General features: G+C 37.5%; 1 protein-coding gene across 1 annotated transcript in view; it reads left to right on the top strand.

The window, feature by feature from the left end:
• CDH11 (cadherin 11) overlaps nucleotides 1-16,040 on the top strand; it is a 124,780-nt gene that overhangs the window by 98,233 nt on the left and 10,507 nt on the right. The window contains exons 8-10 of the mRNA XM_036750829.1: nucleotides 889-1,025; nucleotides 1,719-1,852; nucleotides 2,674-2,791. Coding sequence (XP_036606724.1) covers nucleotides 889-1,025; nucleotides 1,719-1,852; nucleotides 2,674-2,791 — 389 coding nt within the window. The remainder of the gene's footprint in view (nucleotides 1-888; nucleotides 1,026-1,718; nucleotides 1,853-2,673; nucleotides 2,792-16,040) is intronic.

Genomic DNA, 16,040 nt, shown 5'->3' with positions numbered 1-16,040 from the left:
TTGTTAGCATCTCGAAATGAATAAAGATAAGGAGATTGATTTTAAGACCATAATGAACCCTGAGAGATAAATTTAGATAAATGTGAAATTATTTACCGTGCCTTATTCTAGAAGCTGGCAAAAGCTGTAGAATTTGTGATTTTCTGAGTAGTTGGGGAGTTAAATAAACTTGTTTCCTAAATTCATCTTCATAAATATTCAGGTGATAGATGGATATAGTAAATATGTAGAAATATGCAATTATTCATTGCAGTTCTCAATCAAATATGTTGTGTCATTTTCCTTTAATGCATTACAGAAGTATCTTTAATGCTACAGAATGTTTTCTATAGAAAGATGTACATAATAAAATGTGGGGAGTGAAACTACACAGAGTATAAGTGGTCTGAGGGCAGTGACTATGTCTAAACATTTTTCCCCCTCAGAATGTAGAATAATATTTTATATACAATAAGATATTAACATATGCATATCAAATTAAGTTGAATCTCATAGAGCTCCAACAGCAGGCCAGAAGATCTCTTTGACATCAGAGCTTTCTTCTCTGTAGATGGAGGGGGAAGATTAGACAATCTCTGAAATGCCTTCCAGTTCTGTCATTTTATGTTCTAAGACTTATTCTCCTTCTCAATTCTACTCCTAATGTCTTACATATTTAACAGTCTATCATAAAAGAGCTTGTCCAATGCTGCTGTTCTATTTTCTAAAGTCCCTTCTAAATCTAATATTTTCTGTTCTATATTCTAACATTCCTTCCATCTTTAATATTCTTGTGATGCTTAAGTAATAATCCGAAATATTAAGTTAAATCTAAGAAGCTTGAAACATTATAACATTAAGTAGCCCATAATGTGGCATATTTAAAATCTTAATTTGTGTTCTGCTTAGATATTCAATTGATCGGCACACTGACCTCGACAGATATTTCAGTATTGGTCAAGAAGATGGTTTTATTAAAACCACAAAGCCTCTGGATAGGGAGGAAACAGCCTGGCTCAACATTTCTGTCTTTGCAACTGAATTCCGTAAGTATTCTTTCAAGAATTTTTAATGGTCTTTATTGAGAATTATATTCCTATACACATCTGTGCACTAATTTTTTAGTGAACAACAATATTCTACATAGCTACAATTAAAAGGTTTTTTTTCAGTCATAAACATGACTTTCACCCTTATTCCCAGGTGGATTGGGGTAGGGGAATTAGTACAAGAAGAAATACCTCTTTTCTGTGGCAAAAATGAGCACAGACTTGACAAGAAATTGGCCCTGAAGTGATAAAGTCTTGAAGTTTAATCTTCTAACTGGATGAAGTCCTGTGGCCTACTCCCATATATGAGCTTGTCAAACCTAGAGCCACCCCCCCCTCCACCCCAGACCATTCAACCTGCATACTGTGGGACCTTTAATCAAGGGTCATGAGCTATTTGGGGAGAGGATATCTCTCCTTTGGAACTGAATGTCTTCAAGAAATAGCCACCATGGTGGAATGAGAGTATATTGCTTCTTTTTTTATTTGCAAATTGCAGTTTAGAACCCTTTCGCCCATTGCCAAAATCAAGCATTTCAGATGACCACCCTTATCACAAAAGTCTATTATCTAGATGACAGATCATTGGGGTTGACTATATGGTAAGTTATGGAAAACCCTTAAGGAAGTCAATGCAGACACTCTGCCTTGCCTTTTACTGTGTATATATACATATTTTTTTTCTTCCAGACAATCGACACCAGGAAGCTAAAGTCCCTGTTGCCATCAGAGTTATTGATGTCAATGATAATGCTCCCAAATTTGCAGCCCCATATGAAGGCTTTATTTGTGAGAGTGACCAGACAAAACCTGTTTCTAATCAGGTACATCCTACCTCAAGTTATTGAACAATGACGAATGAAGTTCTTTGAAAGGGTTTGATGGTTATTTTTATTTCCTTTCATTATTAGAAAGAGTAGGGATTCTGAGTCCTAGTTAACCCTTTACCAATGTTTCTCATTTGCAAAAGGTTGATGTCCAGTAAAAGGGAGATGATGAATTTACTCATTTCTTTCCTGGTCAGACCACATCTAACTTCTGGTGTCTTATTTTGGATTCCACATTTAAATATGGGTGTGGACAAGCTTTAGTATATCCAAAGGAGTGTAATGATAATGGTAAGGGGACACAAAACTGCATCATTCTTGAACTAGTTGAACAAATTAAGGAAATTTTGACCTGTAGAAAAGAAGCCTTGGGGGGAGTGAGACAGTTATCAAATCTATAAAAGATCTTCCCGTCAAAGAAGGATTAGGCTTATTCTTGAAGATCCAGAGGGCAAGACTGAGATAAATGTGTAAAAGTTTCAAGGAATTAGATTTCACTTCAATATAAGTCAATGTCCTTATAATTAGATCTTGATGAAGAGTGAATAGGATGCCGCATGTGATAAGAAGTTCCATGTGATTGGAGTTCTTTAAGGAGAAGCTGGAGTGTTATAAAAGCATTTCCTTAATTGGATTGGGGGTAAAGAGTATAGGGTGAAGTAGCTACCCTTTTGGTCTCTTCCAACTCTGAGATGTTGTGATTCCAATTAAAAGCATTGTGTTTGGTAAGGCATAGTACAAAGGAACCTATTAAAATTCATCAAGTGATGTGTTCTCCAAACATGTCTTGTTTAAGTCACTTATTTCTTCTTTTTCAGCCGATAGTTTCCATTAGTGCTGATGACAAGGATGATACAGCCAATGGACCAAGATTTCTATTCAGCTTACCCCCTGAAATTGTCCATAACCCAAATTTTACAGTCCGAGACAACAGAGGTTTGTACCAAAGTTCATTTCTATTAGTATGATGTGCCCGCCCCCAAAAGATAACAAATGACTTTTCTGTTGTAGAGCACCTAAATGCTTGAATAATCTGTTTTGTTAAACCAAAAAAAAGCATGGTACCTAGACATAAATGACTCTTGGCTTGAAATAAGTCAATACAAAAAGAATTGTGATATTTTCATTTTCAGCATACTTTCCAATTACACAGATCACACCCCTCCTTGCCGTAATAGACAGTGTCATGAATTTCATGGTTTTGTGGCTGGGAATAGAAAGGGCACTAAGGCATATCAGTTGGAGGAACTAGGGAAGTGTAGCTTGGAAGAGATAAATACATGGAGACTTTCTTCAAAAGTGTGAAATGTAACTTCTGGGGAAAAAAGCAATTGACTGACTGTCTTTGGACCATACACCACTGGTCAGGAATATTATAAAAAGAAATTTCTACGTATATATGACTTGGCTTAGATAATGTCTTGGGTCTCTTCCAGTGCTGAGCCTCTGTGATTCTTGGTTGCTGTGACCAAAAATTGAATAAATAAATAAATGAATAAGCATTCTTATCTGGTGGCCAACCTTCTGGTGAGAGGCTCTATGAACTCAAATAGGCAGATGTCCAGATGACAGACACCATTCCATCTTTGAACCCATCCTTGAAGGTGTTCCAGGTTAGAAGAACTTGCCAAAGATTATGCTGCCCTGATGGTGCTTTCAAGGTCACCTCTACTAAGTCATAAATTATTAGAGAAGAGGTTCCATGAAGGACTTCCTGCACCAGGGTGTTTTGTTTTGTTTTGGTTTTGTTTGTTTGTTTTTTAAATGCCTGCTCTCTGTCACTAATGAGTTTCATAAACTTGGGAAAATTACAACCACATTTTCTTTATCTATAAAATGGAGGGTTTGTGGGGGAAGGGGAATTTAATAATACTTAACCCTCCCTTCTTCACAATGAGCTTAGGGGATCCAAAGCAGCTAGCTCAGGGGTGAGGAACCTGTATCCTCAAGGCTATATGTGGCCTTTTAGGTTCTTGGGTGCGGTCTTTCTACTGAGTCCAAGTAGAACAAATCCTTTTATTAAGAGGATTTATTTTGTGAAGTTTGGATTCAGTCAAAGGTCTACACTTAAGGACCTCAAGGGTAGAGAGCTGTACCTGATGTCAGTATGACCTAAGTTCAAATCGTGACTCAAAGACTTACTAGCATGTAACCCTGGGCAAGTAACTTAACTTTTACCTGCCTCAAATTCCTCACGTGTAAAATGGGGATAATAATACACCTAGCTCCTAGAACTGATGTGAAAATAAACATGTTAAACCAATATATAAGATCTATCTATTAATATTACTACCATAAAGCTTCATATCAAAACCTCTTGTAGTTAGAAAGCATTATCGCAATGCAAGAGGTTATTATGATTATGATTGTGAGTAGTTAAGCTTCCCTGAAGTGATTCTTTTTGTAAAGTGAACACCACTTCTTTAGTACAGATAATTGACCTTTTCATGTACCAATTTGGTCCATTTGGATTTTATCTCTACACGACATTTATTTTGAGCAGAACATATATATGATGCTGTCTGCATTGACACCAAGGATTGTTGAGGATATAAATCCTAATGATCACCAGCCTAGAGAGGTGAAAACACCTTGTATCAACTTGGGAGAAGTGGCTTCTCTATTTCTTTATCTATTTCACCTCCCATATCTCATATGTATTTATCTTTCCCTACTAAGTACTTGTGATATTTCTACAAAGCAAAATGCTTTTACCCAGGGAAGTCACCCCATTATTCCTTTTACCAAAAAATAGACTGGCTAGTTGTTTGTGAGAATTTCTTGGTCTGCTATTATGACTACTGTAATAAGCATCAAAAGCATTTTTCTAGTAATTTGGCATACATATGTTAATCTAGCTGAAGGGCTGTCATGAGGAAGAAGAATTAGATTTGTTCTGTTTGTTCCCAGGGGTCAGAAGTAGAAGGAAAGAGCTGATATTTCCAAAGGAAAGATTTCAGCTTGGTGGGAACTAAAAACAGATAGATAGATAGATAGATAGATAGATAGATAGATAGATAGATAGATAGATAGACAGACAGACAGACAGATAGATAGATAGATAGATAGACAGGCAAACAAATAGATAAATGAATAAAAAAATAAGTAAATAAATAGAAAGACAGACAGACAGATAGATAGATAGATAGATAGACAGACAGATAGATAGATAAAAATAAAAGAAAGTCCTAGCAATCATCTATACAAAAATGGAAGGGGCTGCCTTACCAGAATAAGTGTCCTTTTGATGGAAAATTTTAAGAATGAGCTAAATGTTGTTCATTTGCCTGGGGAGTTTGTATGTGTTATCTCTGCTCAGATCTAACTTAGACTAACTTTTATAATTCAATAATTCCACTCTCCAGTCCTTAGTTTCTTTATGGACAGTAATAATAGCTACTATGTATTTTATGGGAACATTTTGAAACTCAAATAATTTGAATTTTGTTGTTAATCATCTTTAAGATGTCTATAGGAATTTGTTTTTACTTATAGATTTGTCACAGTTCTTAAAATAGGACGCAATCCCCATTCATAGTTATTATGCATCAGAGTGTGTAAGTCAGCTAGTGTTTTATCTCTGTCTTCCTTTTGCTTATAAATAAGGTAATCTTGAACTAGAAACTCCATTTTGTGGGAATTGCAAGGTGGATTTTTATTTTTATTTTTTTTTTCTAAAGAAAAATGACTTTATTAACTGTGGCAAACCATTAATGAAAACTCTAATGTTTGGTGCTATTACAGAGCTTGAAAGTGAATATAGTCCTATAATTATCATTTAAGAGAGTTCCTTTCTACTGGGCTCCTCGAAGTAATTACATATTGCAGTAATCCGAAAGAAGTAATCACATTCTCCATCTTATTCATAGACAACTTTGTTACCAAGCCTCTGTGTACTGACTGTTTCCCACTGAAAACATAAGATAATGGGTTAGCTCATGCTGAGCTAGCGCATCCCGTCCCTTCCTTGCTGAGTGTTTACTCCCATTATATCATGTAAATAAACAGCATTGTGTTTGCCTAAATTCCACATAAGCTTTTGGTATCTTGAAAAATAAGAGAGCAAAACCATTTTAATACATACAGGTCTTTTTTCTTCCTGCACCAGCTCCCCCTCCTCTCCATCATCTCTTTAATCTTCTACTGTTCTCCACACTAATCTTCAAAGGAGACTCAGGGAGGAGAATCAGAGTAGAACACTTAGATGCCTCTTCTCCATTCAAAATCATCAATGGAATTGTACTTGTACGTGTATGAGATTCTGTGTATGTGCACACACAGGCGAAAAGAAAGTCATGTAGAAGTGGCATTGGCCTGTAGAAAGAGCATGGCTTCAAAGTCAGAAAACTGTATTTTGCGGAAGAATAGGCTAGCTAACTTTGAGAATTCCTTGGTCTGCTATTATGATTACTATACTAAGTGTCTAAAGCACTTTTTCTTCTTTAAACCCAAACAACACTTCCTACCTACGTGACTTTGGAAAAGCTGCTTGACCTTCCTGGGCTTCAGTATCCTTATCTTTAAAATGGCCATATTGACCTAGATAGCTGAAGTACCAGCTCTTGATCAATGTCTATCAACTTTCTGAACTTCAATGTCCTTTATAAAATGGGGGTGGTGGTATTTATACAGTCTCTTCCACAAGGTAGTTGTGAAGAAAGTACCCAGCTGAACTTAAGGCACTAGTAAATGTGAGCTATTCTTGGGGGGAATAAACGAGTGCAGACTTTTGATTTTCACAGTGTGGGGAACTCCAGGAATAGAAACTCCCTTCACAGATGAAGGAAAGCAGCTGCTCTGCTCTTAGAGACTTATTTGAGACATTGAGAAGCTAATTGACTTATCCATGTTCGCAAAACTAATATATGTACGAATCAGAACTTGAACTCCGCTCTTTCGGAGAGATCCGTCACACCAAGTTGCCTCTCTCTGCTGTTATAATTTCTCTGAAAAATGTAAGCCTTTTGTGACATCTCCCCAAATGGTAATCTTCTAGATGTAGCTAGGTGACACAGTGGGTAGAGTACTGAGTTTGGTGTCAGAAAGAATTGAATTCAAATCCTTCCTTGGACACTAAGTAGGCAAATCTCTGAAATGTTCTGCCTCAGTTTCCCCATCTGTAAATTCAGGTAATAATCCCACCTTCCTCGCTGTTGCTTTGAGGATCAAACAAGACAACATATAAAGCACAAGATGATGATGATGATGAAGGCAGGATACATACGTTTATGGGAACAGTGAGGCAGGGTGTTGTAGTAAAACAAACTTGACTCTGAGATCAGGAACCATGAGTTCTAGGCAGGAATTTGCTTTTTCACCTTGGGCAATATACTTCATCTCCCCAGTGGATCTGTAAATTAGGCTAAGAGCTCAATCTAGGTCAACAGAAAACAACAGGTTAAAAAAAGGTAATGTGACCTTAGGTGTCAGATACAGAAGGATGGGATTCAGAATTAGGGAAGCACCGATGCCCTTAATGTCCTCACTCCTGAGCAGCCCACATCTAGAATATTTTGTTCATTGATGGGCTTCATGTTTTTAAGAAGGATATTAATAAGCTGGAATGTGTCCAAAGAAGGGCAAACAGAATGTTTAAAGTCATTATACTTGTCAAGGGTCTTTCATGCCTGTTATTTCAATTGATCTCGTAACACTTGGTGATAAATAGATCCAAGTTGAGTGATGAGAAAAATGAGGCTGAGGATGAGTGGCTTCTTTTAAAAAGTCCTATAACTACTGAATGAGTTTCCTGACTTCCATTTCTCTATTTGTTCTGCTAAACCTCACTGACACTGATCCTGAGAGTAGAGATTACTTCGACTTTAAGAAGTTATTCTTTTGGGCTGAGTATCCAAATCAGCAAAAGGTGAAATATGAAGGCAGGGATGACCTTAAAATAGAAGAAATTTAAGAATTTGATGGGGCTGGAGTAGTTGGTGTCTAAGGGCCCTTCCACTCCGACATTCTGTGTTTTATGTTCTCTTCTAACTATAATACACCATGTTCTAAGTTCCTTTCCAGCTCTAATGTTCTAGAATTTGCATACATTCTAGAGGCTCCTTTTACCTTTAATAGTCTTCATTCCACTTTCAAACTATCATGTTGTTTTAACCCAGCTAGCAGCTTTGGTGGGGGCGTAAGATCCCTCCCCCACAGCCGGGACCCAGGGGGCTGCCGGGACACCAGGAAAGCACAGGTTCTTTTTATCTGCTTAAACAAGGAAAGCACGGTGAAGGGGTTGACCAGCTTACTTTAATCCAGCATTCAGTTAGCATTTAGGTAGTTCAGGGGAGCATACAGACAAGCATCAAGAGACAGACCAAATACAGATTCATTGACTTACTTCAGGGGAAAAAACCAGCACCCTGAGGTTCAAAACATTCATTTAGTTCGGGGGAAAACGAACCAGCATCCCGAACCTCAAAACCAAAATACAAACAAGTTACAAATATCAACAGACAGACCCAATACAATTCATAGTTACCAACATCTGGGCTCAGCCCGAGAGCAAGGACTGGCCCAGAGTCATGCTTCTCGTTGCTCCCACACCAACCGGAAAAGGAAAAAGAGAGCTCTTCAAGCTGTCCTCTCCCCTCTTATAGGGTTTTTGACATCATCAAGTGCCGCCTGAATGACCGGGGCCGATTGGTTCTTGAGTTGGCCCCTCTCCCTAGCGTAGACGTTAACACCTCCCCTCAGCCAGCCCCATGACTCATCACACAGGAAGTTGTCTGCTTCCTGGCATGCTCTCTGGGCTTCCTGCCCCGGAAGAGCAAGCCACAGTGTCCAGAAGCTCAATGAGGTAAGCTGAGTCATTCAAAGAAAACAAAGGCCATTCCGGTTACACAGGTTCTCAGATATCTTCCAATTCTTAACTGCCACAATTTTCTATGCAAGTCATAAAGAAGATTGGTCCTTAGTCATTGGTTTTTTTTTTTTTTTTAAGGTTCTAGACAAATATTTCATATTCTTCCTTAACATTCTTCAGGTTTAATTCTTCTCTTGATATCAATTCCATTCTTTATATTTTAACTATTGTATGACCTTAAGCCAGTCACCTAATCTTCTTGATCCTAAATGGGAAAATAAGAAAACTGGATTAGATAAGCTCCTCCCAGCTCTTACATTCTATGAGTTAATTCAGACTAGGAATTATGATTAAGTCCTGATAGGGACACTGGTCCTCTCCACCATGACTGAAAGTCCATTCATTTTTATCATCAGAGACAGCATCCTGAACTCCACCTTCAAAGAAAGTTGTGAAGAATTACTGAAAATAAGACTGTAAAACATGTCATCATGACAGTCTCACTTTGTGAAAATGGAAAGAGAAAGTGTTTGCAAAAAAGTGAAGCTCACTAATTATGGGAGAAAACTTTGTTTTGGCAAAGACACTTTTAACACATATGTCATAGGCTCATTACTGACATGTAATGCATAAATCATGGTTCATTTTCCTTTCCAGTTCATTTGTCCTTACACAAGTAAAACCTAGGAACGTTAGCAGATAGCTTTCCCAGAGAATGAACATCAGCTCACTGTTTTGCTTGTCTTCCCCACCCAGGTGGCACCTGAAAACATGCCCCCAAAAAAGTACCTAAAGGGTGGCAGTTGGTTCCCCAGAAGGAAGCACTCCTGCTCACAAGTCATCTTACATAGAAGGGGGTTGATTCAATACTGTAAAGTGAATAACAAGGTCTCATAACCAATCCCATGCACAGTAAAAACAGAAAAAGACAAATAAAAACAACAAAACCTCCCTTCTCTTTCTGGTAGGCATCTATTTTCCCATAAGGATATATATATGGTAGGGTGGTACAGTGAGTAGAGCACTGGCCCTGGAGACAGGAGAATCTGAGTTCAAATCCAGCCTCAGGCACTTGACATACTTACTAGCTCTGTGACCTTGGGCAAGTCACTTAATCCAATTGCCCTGCCTTCCCCCCCCCCAATTTTTTTAAAAAGAATATATATGGTAAACAAAATATGAGATTTATTTGAAAACTAGCAGGTATAATGGGCCAGAGTACAAAGGATCATAGTACTTATAGCTGGAAGGGACATTAGAGATAATCTAATCAAAGATTAGATTTACTTCATTGATGAGGAAACTGAGACCAAAAGAGGAGAAATGACTTTTCGAAGTAACAAAGATAGGTTCAAAGAAAAGATATGAATCAGTGGTCTATAATTTTTTTTTTTAATGTCAAGGCCCTCTGCACAACACCCTCGGTATATGACGGGTAATTATAAAAGATACAGTTGAGTCAAAATTGTAGATCATTAATGGCAGCCTGTAGATTTTGAATTTTATTCAGTGAATAATGACTAATCACTGAAAATTCTGGAGCAATAGGAGGACAGAAAAAAAATAAATGGAGTCCCACCAATTTATGGACTTAGTTTCTGGATTGAAAGCACATTCAAAGTACTTGCCATTTCTCAGTTTACAGGGTGTCCCAGGAAACCTGTGTGTTCTGTGAGGGACAATTTACAAAGATGAATTAGAGGCAGAAAGAAAGCGTAATTATTTACATAAGCTAAAATGGAGAACATTAAAAGACATCTGCCATTTTGATCTGCCAACACATCTTGTCCATATTGGAGCAATTAAAATAAACTTTTGCAAGACCATCTTGGCTGTCTTTAAATTATACAAGCAGAAGACCAGAAGTATCTCAGTATGCTATTTGAGGCTTCTCATAAAAAAGATGTCCTCAATTTAGGGGGAAAAAAGATAGTTGCCAAGTGGTCTAATCATGGTAAGCTTCATTCTGCTGTATGGGCTCAGCCAAAATCTTCTCTAAATGCTCACATGTAACTGAATAAGCAAGACAGACTTAACCCTAGAAATAATGGAATTGACTTGGAAGAGTGGAGTAAAATGGCACACTTTTGGGAACTGGGATATCTATGAGCATGTGTGTATATACACATACAATCATGCACACACACATATACATATACATTCTGAATGTATAGACATACATGGATACCTATACCTACCCCATTATATGTGTGTATGTGTGTATATATGTGTGCTTGTGTGTGTGTATGTGTGTATATATATATATATATATATATATATATATATATATATATATATATATATATCGACACACACACACATGTGTGCATGTATGTATACATATAAATTCCGGGACAGTTAGGTGGCATAGTGTATAGAATGTCAGGCCTAGAGTCAGCAAGATTCATATTCCTGAGTTCAAATATGGCCTCAGACAGTTACTAGCTATGTGACCCTGCGAAAGTCACTTAACCCTGTTTGCCTCAGTTTCCTTATCTGCAAAATGAGCTGGAGAAGGAAATAGCAAACCACTCTCGGATCCCTGCCAAGAAAACCCCAAATGTTGTCATGAAGAGGAAGACACAACTGAAAACAACTGAACAAAAACAATATATGCATTCTGCTTGCATATATACTTGTGTGCATATATATATATATATATATATATATATATATATATATGTACATTTATAACCACATTTATAGATGGCAAATCTGCAAAGAATTCAAGAATCCCAGTTTTGGAAGAAGCCTCAAAGGCCACCTTAATCAACCTCTCAACAATGTTTATTAATAGCTATCACTTATACAGCATCTACTATGTACCAGGCACTGTGTTAGGTGCTTAAAAATATCTCATCTGATCCTCTCAACAACATTGGAGGAAGGTGTATGGTTATCTCCATTTTACATTTGAGGAAACTGAGACAAACAGAGTTTAAGTGACCTGTCCAAGGTGACATAGCTAGTAAGCATCTGAGGCTAGATTTGAACTCAGGTCTTCCTGCCTCTAGGCCCTTCTCTCTATTCACTGTGCCAACCCACTGCCTCTAATTTATTAATCACTATAGAGCAGACACCATGCCAAGAGCACTATTTATGGCTTTCCCTTAGGAACGATCATCAAATATCTATTGGAAGAGCTCCATTCATGAGGACCCTCCTACATGGTATAAACCATATTCGTTGTTGCAAAGCTGAATTTTGGAAATTTTTCCATACAGTGAACCAAAATCCTCCTATCTTTAGTATATGCTCATGGCTCCTAGACTGGACTGTGGCCTATTTGAAATAGTCCTAACCTTTCCCACTTGACATCTCCACAAGTACTTAAAGACCACAGTCATGACTAAGCTAAATCTACTTCTCTCCAGACTAAAGATTGGTTCTTCCTGCAACTGGTCATCCTATGCCATTGGTTTATAATAGCCTCACCATCTTGGAAACCCTGTTCTGGAAACACTCCATCTTGTCCCTCCCAAAATGTGACTCCTACATCTGAAACTCCACATTTGATTCTTCCCTATACTCTTTCCTTCTGTAACATGCACTATCTTCCACAAAGTAGGTGCTGAATAAATAATACTCAAGTGCCTGTAAGGCTTTTATGAACCTGAGTTTCAATATAAAATGTCACTTTGCCCTAACGTCAAAAATCATATGCATCAGCTCCTTTATCTCTGTATTATTCAGATGTATCAGAATGGTGTAAGTGTCAAGCTTTAAAACAATATAAGGAAATTAGAGAGATCTACAGGTGGCAGGCAGTGTGACAGGTAGGCTGATAAACATGATTAAGAGAACAGAACGTAGGTCCTATGAGGAAAAGGATAATGAACAAGGATCATTTATCCTGAAAAAGAGAAGACAAATTGGCAACTAGAGAAGAAAAAGGATGGAAAGAGATCATATACTGATTGTCAAAAGACCTGGCTTCCGGCCCATGCTCTGCCACTAACTTGCCATTCGTCTCTGTAGACAAATCACTCTCCAGAACTCAGTAGGTTCTTTGGTAAAAGGAAGAATTTGGACTTGGTGATGGCTAAATTTCTTGAGGAATGTATCCTACTCTTGTCAAATATATAAATGTTTTTATTTGTTTATTTTTGGGATGATGATCAGCTCTTTTGTTTGGGCATAACAATCAGCTTTTCATTCTATTCTTAAGAGCCTGAACAAGAGGAAACATCGTTGAAATGCAGGTGAAGAGATATTTGTGGGACATAAGAAAGAAATTTTTAGCAATTAGGACTGTTCTGTTTGCACCTGAAAAACTCCAAGAGAAAAATAGCCTCTACATTGGGTGATATAGATTTAGCTAAGAGACTAAAGAGAGGATTAGAAGTAGGATGATCCTTCAAAGTTTCATCAAGCTTGATGAGTCTACCAATGGCTCAAGAAAGCACAATTCTCCAGTTCTAGATGATCAGAAGAAAGATTATTCAGACTAGAGAAGGAGTCTCATAATAGATTCTAGACCAAGCTGTATCATTAACTATGTAACCTTAGGCAAGTCATTTGTCTCAATGAGGCCTAATTTTTTCATCTATAAAATAAGTCAGTTGATCGACTTTTAGAAACACCTAAGGTCCCTCCTAGGACCAAATGGTAGTAAGTGTCTGGAAAATGCATAGATAAAAATGCTGATGTATGTGGTTTTTGTTGTTATTATAGAGTGATGCTTTATGTTGAAGCTCACTTTTATTAAATATAGAGTTAACCAACTTAAACCAATTCTAAAATCCCTTCCAGTTCCTGCATTCTATATTCATTTCAAATCAACAAACAAATATTGAACTCCTTCAATGTGTAAGGCAGAGGGCATACAAAAATGAAGAAGGATGTTAATAGTAAGACTGAGGGAAGAGATAGAGAGCAGATAGAAGGTAGAGGATCCACTGTGTATGGAGTAATCTGTACAGAAATACTGTGGAAGGTAAGTGGCACAGTAGATAGAGTGCCAGACCTGGAGTCAAGGCTACTCATCTTCCTGAGTTAAAATCTGGCCTCAGACACTTCATAGTTGTATGACCCTGGGCAAGTCACTTCACCCTGTTTGTCTCAGTATTTTCATCTGTTAAATGATCTGGAGAAGGAAATGACAAACTACTCTAGTATCTTTGCCAACCTTAAATGGTGTCACAAAGAGTCAAACACGACTGAAATGACTGAACAACAACAACAACCACAAAGACACAGAGCTGAGAGTGGGCAGAGATCAGATGGCAGTTTAGTTTAACTGGAACATGGCATATGTGAAGGGGAGTACCACAGTAAATGTGGCTGAAAATGAGAGGAAAAATGAATAATATTTCCTTATCGATATACTTCCCTCGAAAATGAGTGTGTTAGCACACTCATGATGATGGCAAGAATGAGCAGTTCCCAATAGCCAAACCAGATTCTATAGAAAAGATAGTAAAATACGATGATTGCCATATTGGAACTGAAGGTTTGTTCCTAGAAAAGATTTCCTCACTCTAGCAAACATGTAAAGACTGTTGAGGTTAGCTGGTGTGGAAATTAAAATTATTTGGGTCATCAGATTGACCACTGAAAATAATGACCGCCCTCAACTCACCCTCCAATCTGAACCTGAATTATAGTTCCCTCTTTTGAGTGAAAGAATAAATGAATGAACAAATGAAGAGGAGAATGTAAAGTATTTACTGTCAAGTCCCATGCTAAGCTCTGGTATTGGCATTTCTTCCTTCTTTCTTCATTGGTTCTAAAGATCTATTATCGCATGCATATGGATGTATCCTTTAATAAATCAGGTTCAAAATCCATCACTGAATTAGTGGTAGTAGATGGGAGCTTCCTTAATTGCAATCTCTCCTAACTACTACCCCCATAACACACATACATCCTTTACAACAATTTGTTAACCTTCCAGTGATGAATTTTCCTCCTCTTAGCTAAGCTGCTATTGAAACAAGAGACATACATGACATTCCAAGATTTTACAGCTTCATACAAGCTGTTAAATCATGTGTTATACTGGCATAGCCTTTTAGACTTCAGGAGCACCACTATGACATAATAGGGTACAAAAAAGATATCAACCGATGTCTGTTCTTATATGCAGAAATAGTTGTCCTCGAATAAATAACCACACATATCTCTCTATTCTATAACACTCAAACCCTTCCCTCCTTAATATGTTTTAGCCCCTTCTCTAAGAAGTTCATTTATATAGCACAGTAGTAGGGTGGAGCACAGACCTCTTTCTGGGTTCTTTTGGCAGCTTTATTCTCCTCTAGGATAATTTTAGCTCTTTCTTTTCTCTCCTAAAGTTACAGTTAGACTCCTTGCCTACCCATATTAGAAAAAAAATCATTTTTATCCTATCACCAGCTTAGTGAAAGTCATTAATGAGAATCATCCAGAAATACAAGGCAGATATGTATGCAGAGATATAGATGTAGATGTCTCAGGTTTTCAAGGTCATGGTTTCTACTAAAATAATTGAGTGGAAAGGAGGGAATAACCAGATATAGAATTCTATTTTCTTTTCTGTTAGTTGATTTGGGCAACTGGATTTTATAGAGTATATTTGCTTCATAGTAGCCTATTGGTTTAGCCAAGTGTCCAAGTTGAATGCCAAAGGGCCATTTTTCTACCAGTGGTTTATAAGAATAGAGATCGGATTTTACTGAAGGAGGCATTCTTTCCCTCAGTATGGCTCAGAAGCCAATCATACTTTAATAAAGGTTTGTGATAGTCAATAATAGATACTATGACAACAAAACAATCCAACCTTTATGTTTTACTGTCTAGTGATGAGCGTAGCATGATTAGCTAGATACGTCTCAGTCACATTGTCAATCCGTTGCCATATCCATAATTAAAGCCCCTCCCTTTAAAAAGGCTTGCCAGGGTTTGTGTTATCCTAGCATGGTCTATCAAGACTCAGAGTCCACCTCTAAACCATGCTGAAGCATCAAAAAAGGACCCAACTTAGCTAATCAGTTCTCCTAACACAGTATTAGATGAAGCAGCATTGCAGTGAATAGTTAGTTCTAGTCCTCAGAGTAGGAAATGGGTTACAAATGGGAAAATAAACTCCAGGGATCTTAGGGGAGTTAGTATCATGAAATAGGAGCTGAGGTTGTTGGTAACTATCTGATCTGTATCTAGAATGAGTGGGGTTTTATGACATTGTGGTGGGATCTGATTATAATATAGAACTGTTATTTTGGTGAAATGCTAAGGGCCATTTGTTGGGGACCTGATTTGGTTGATGTTCCCATAACTGACGTTGCTTTAGCTCTCAGTAGATTTGAAATACATGCCTTCCCTTTCTCCCAGATTTATTTCAAAGACTAATATTAATATATGTAAAAAAATCACTGTCTATTTTATATGTAGGAAATC

The sequence above is a fragment of the Trichosurus vulpecula genome, chromosome 3, assembly GCF_011100635.1.
Source record: "Trichosurus vulpecula isolate mTriVul1 chromosome 3, mTriVul1.pri, whole genome shotgun sequence".
NCBI lineage: Eukaryota > Metazoa > Chordata > Mammalia > Diprotodontia > Phalangeridae > Trichosurus > Trichosurus vulpecula.
The sequence above is the reverse complement of the archived record's forward strand: the minus strand, read 5'-3'. Positions and strand labels throughout refer to the sequence as shown.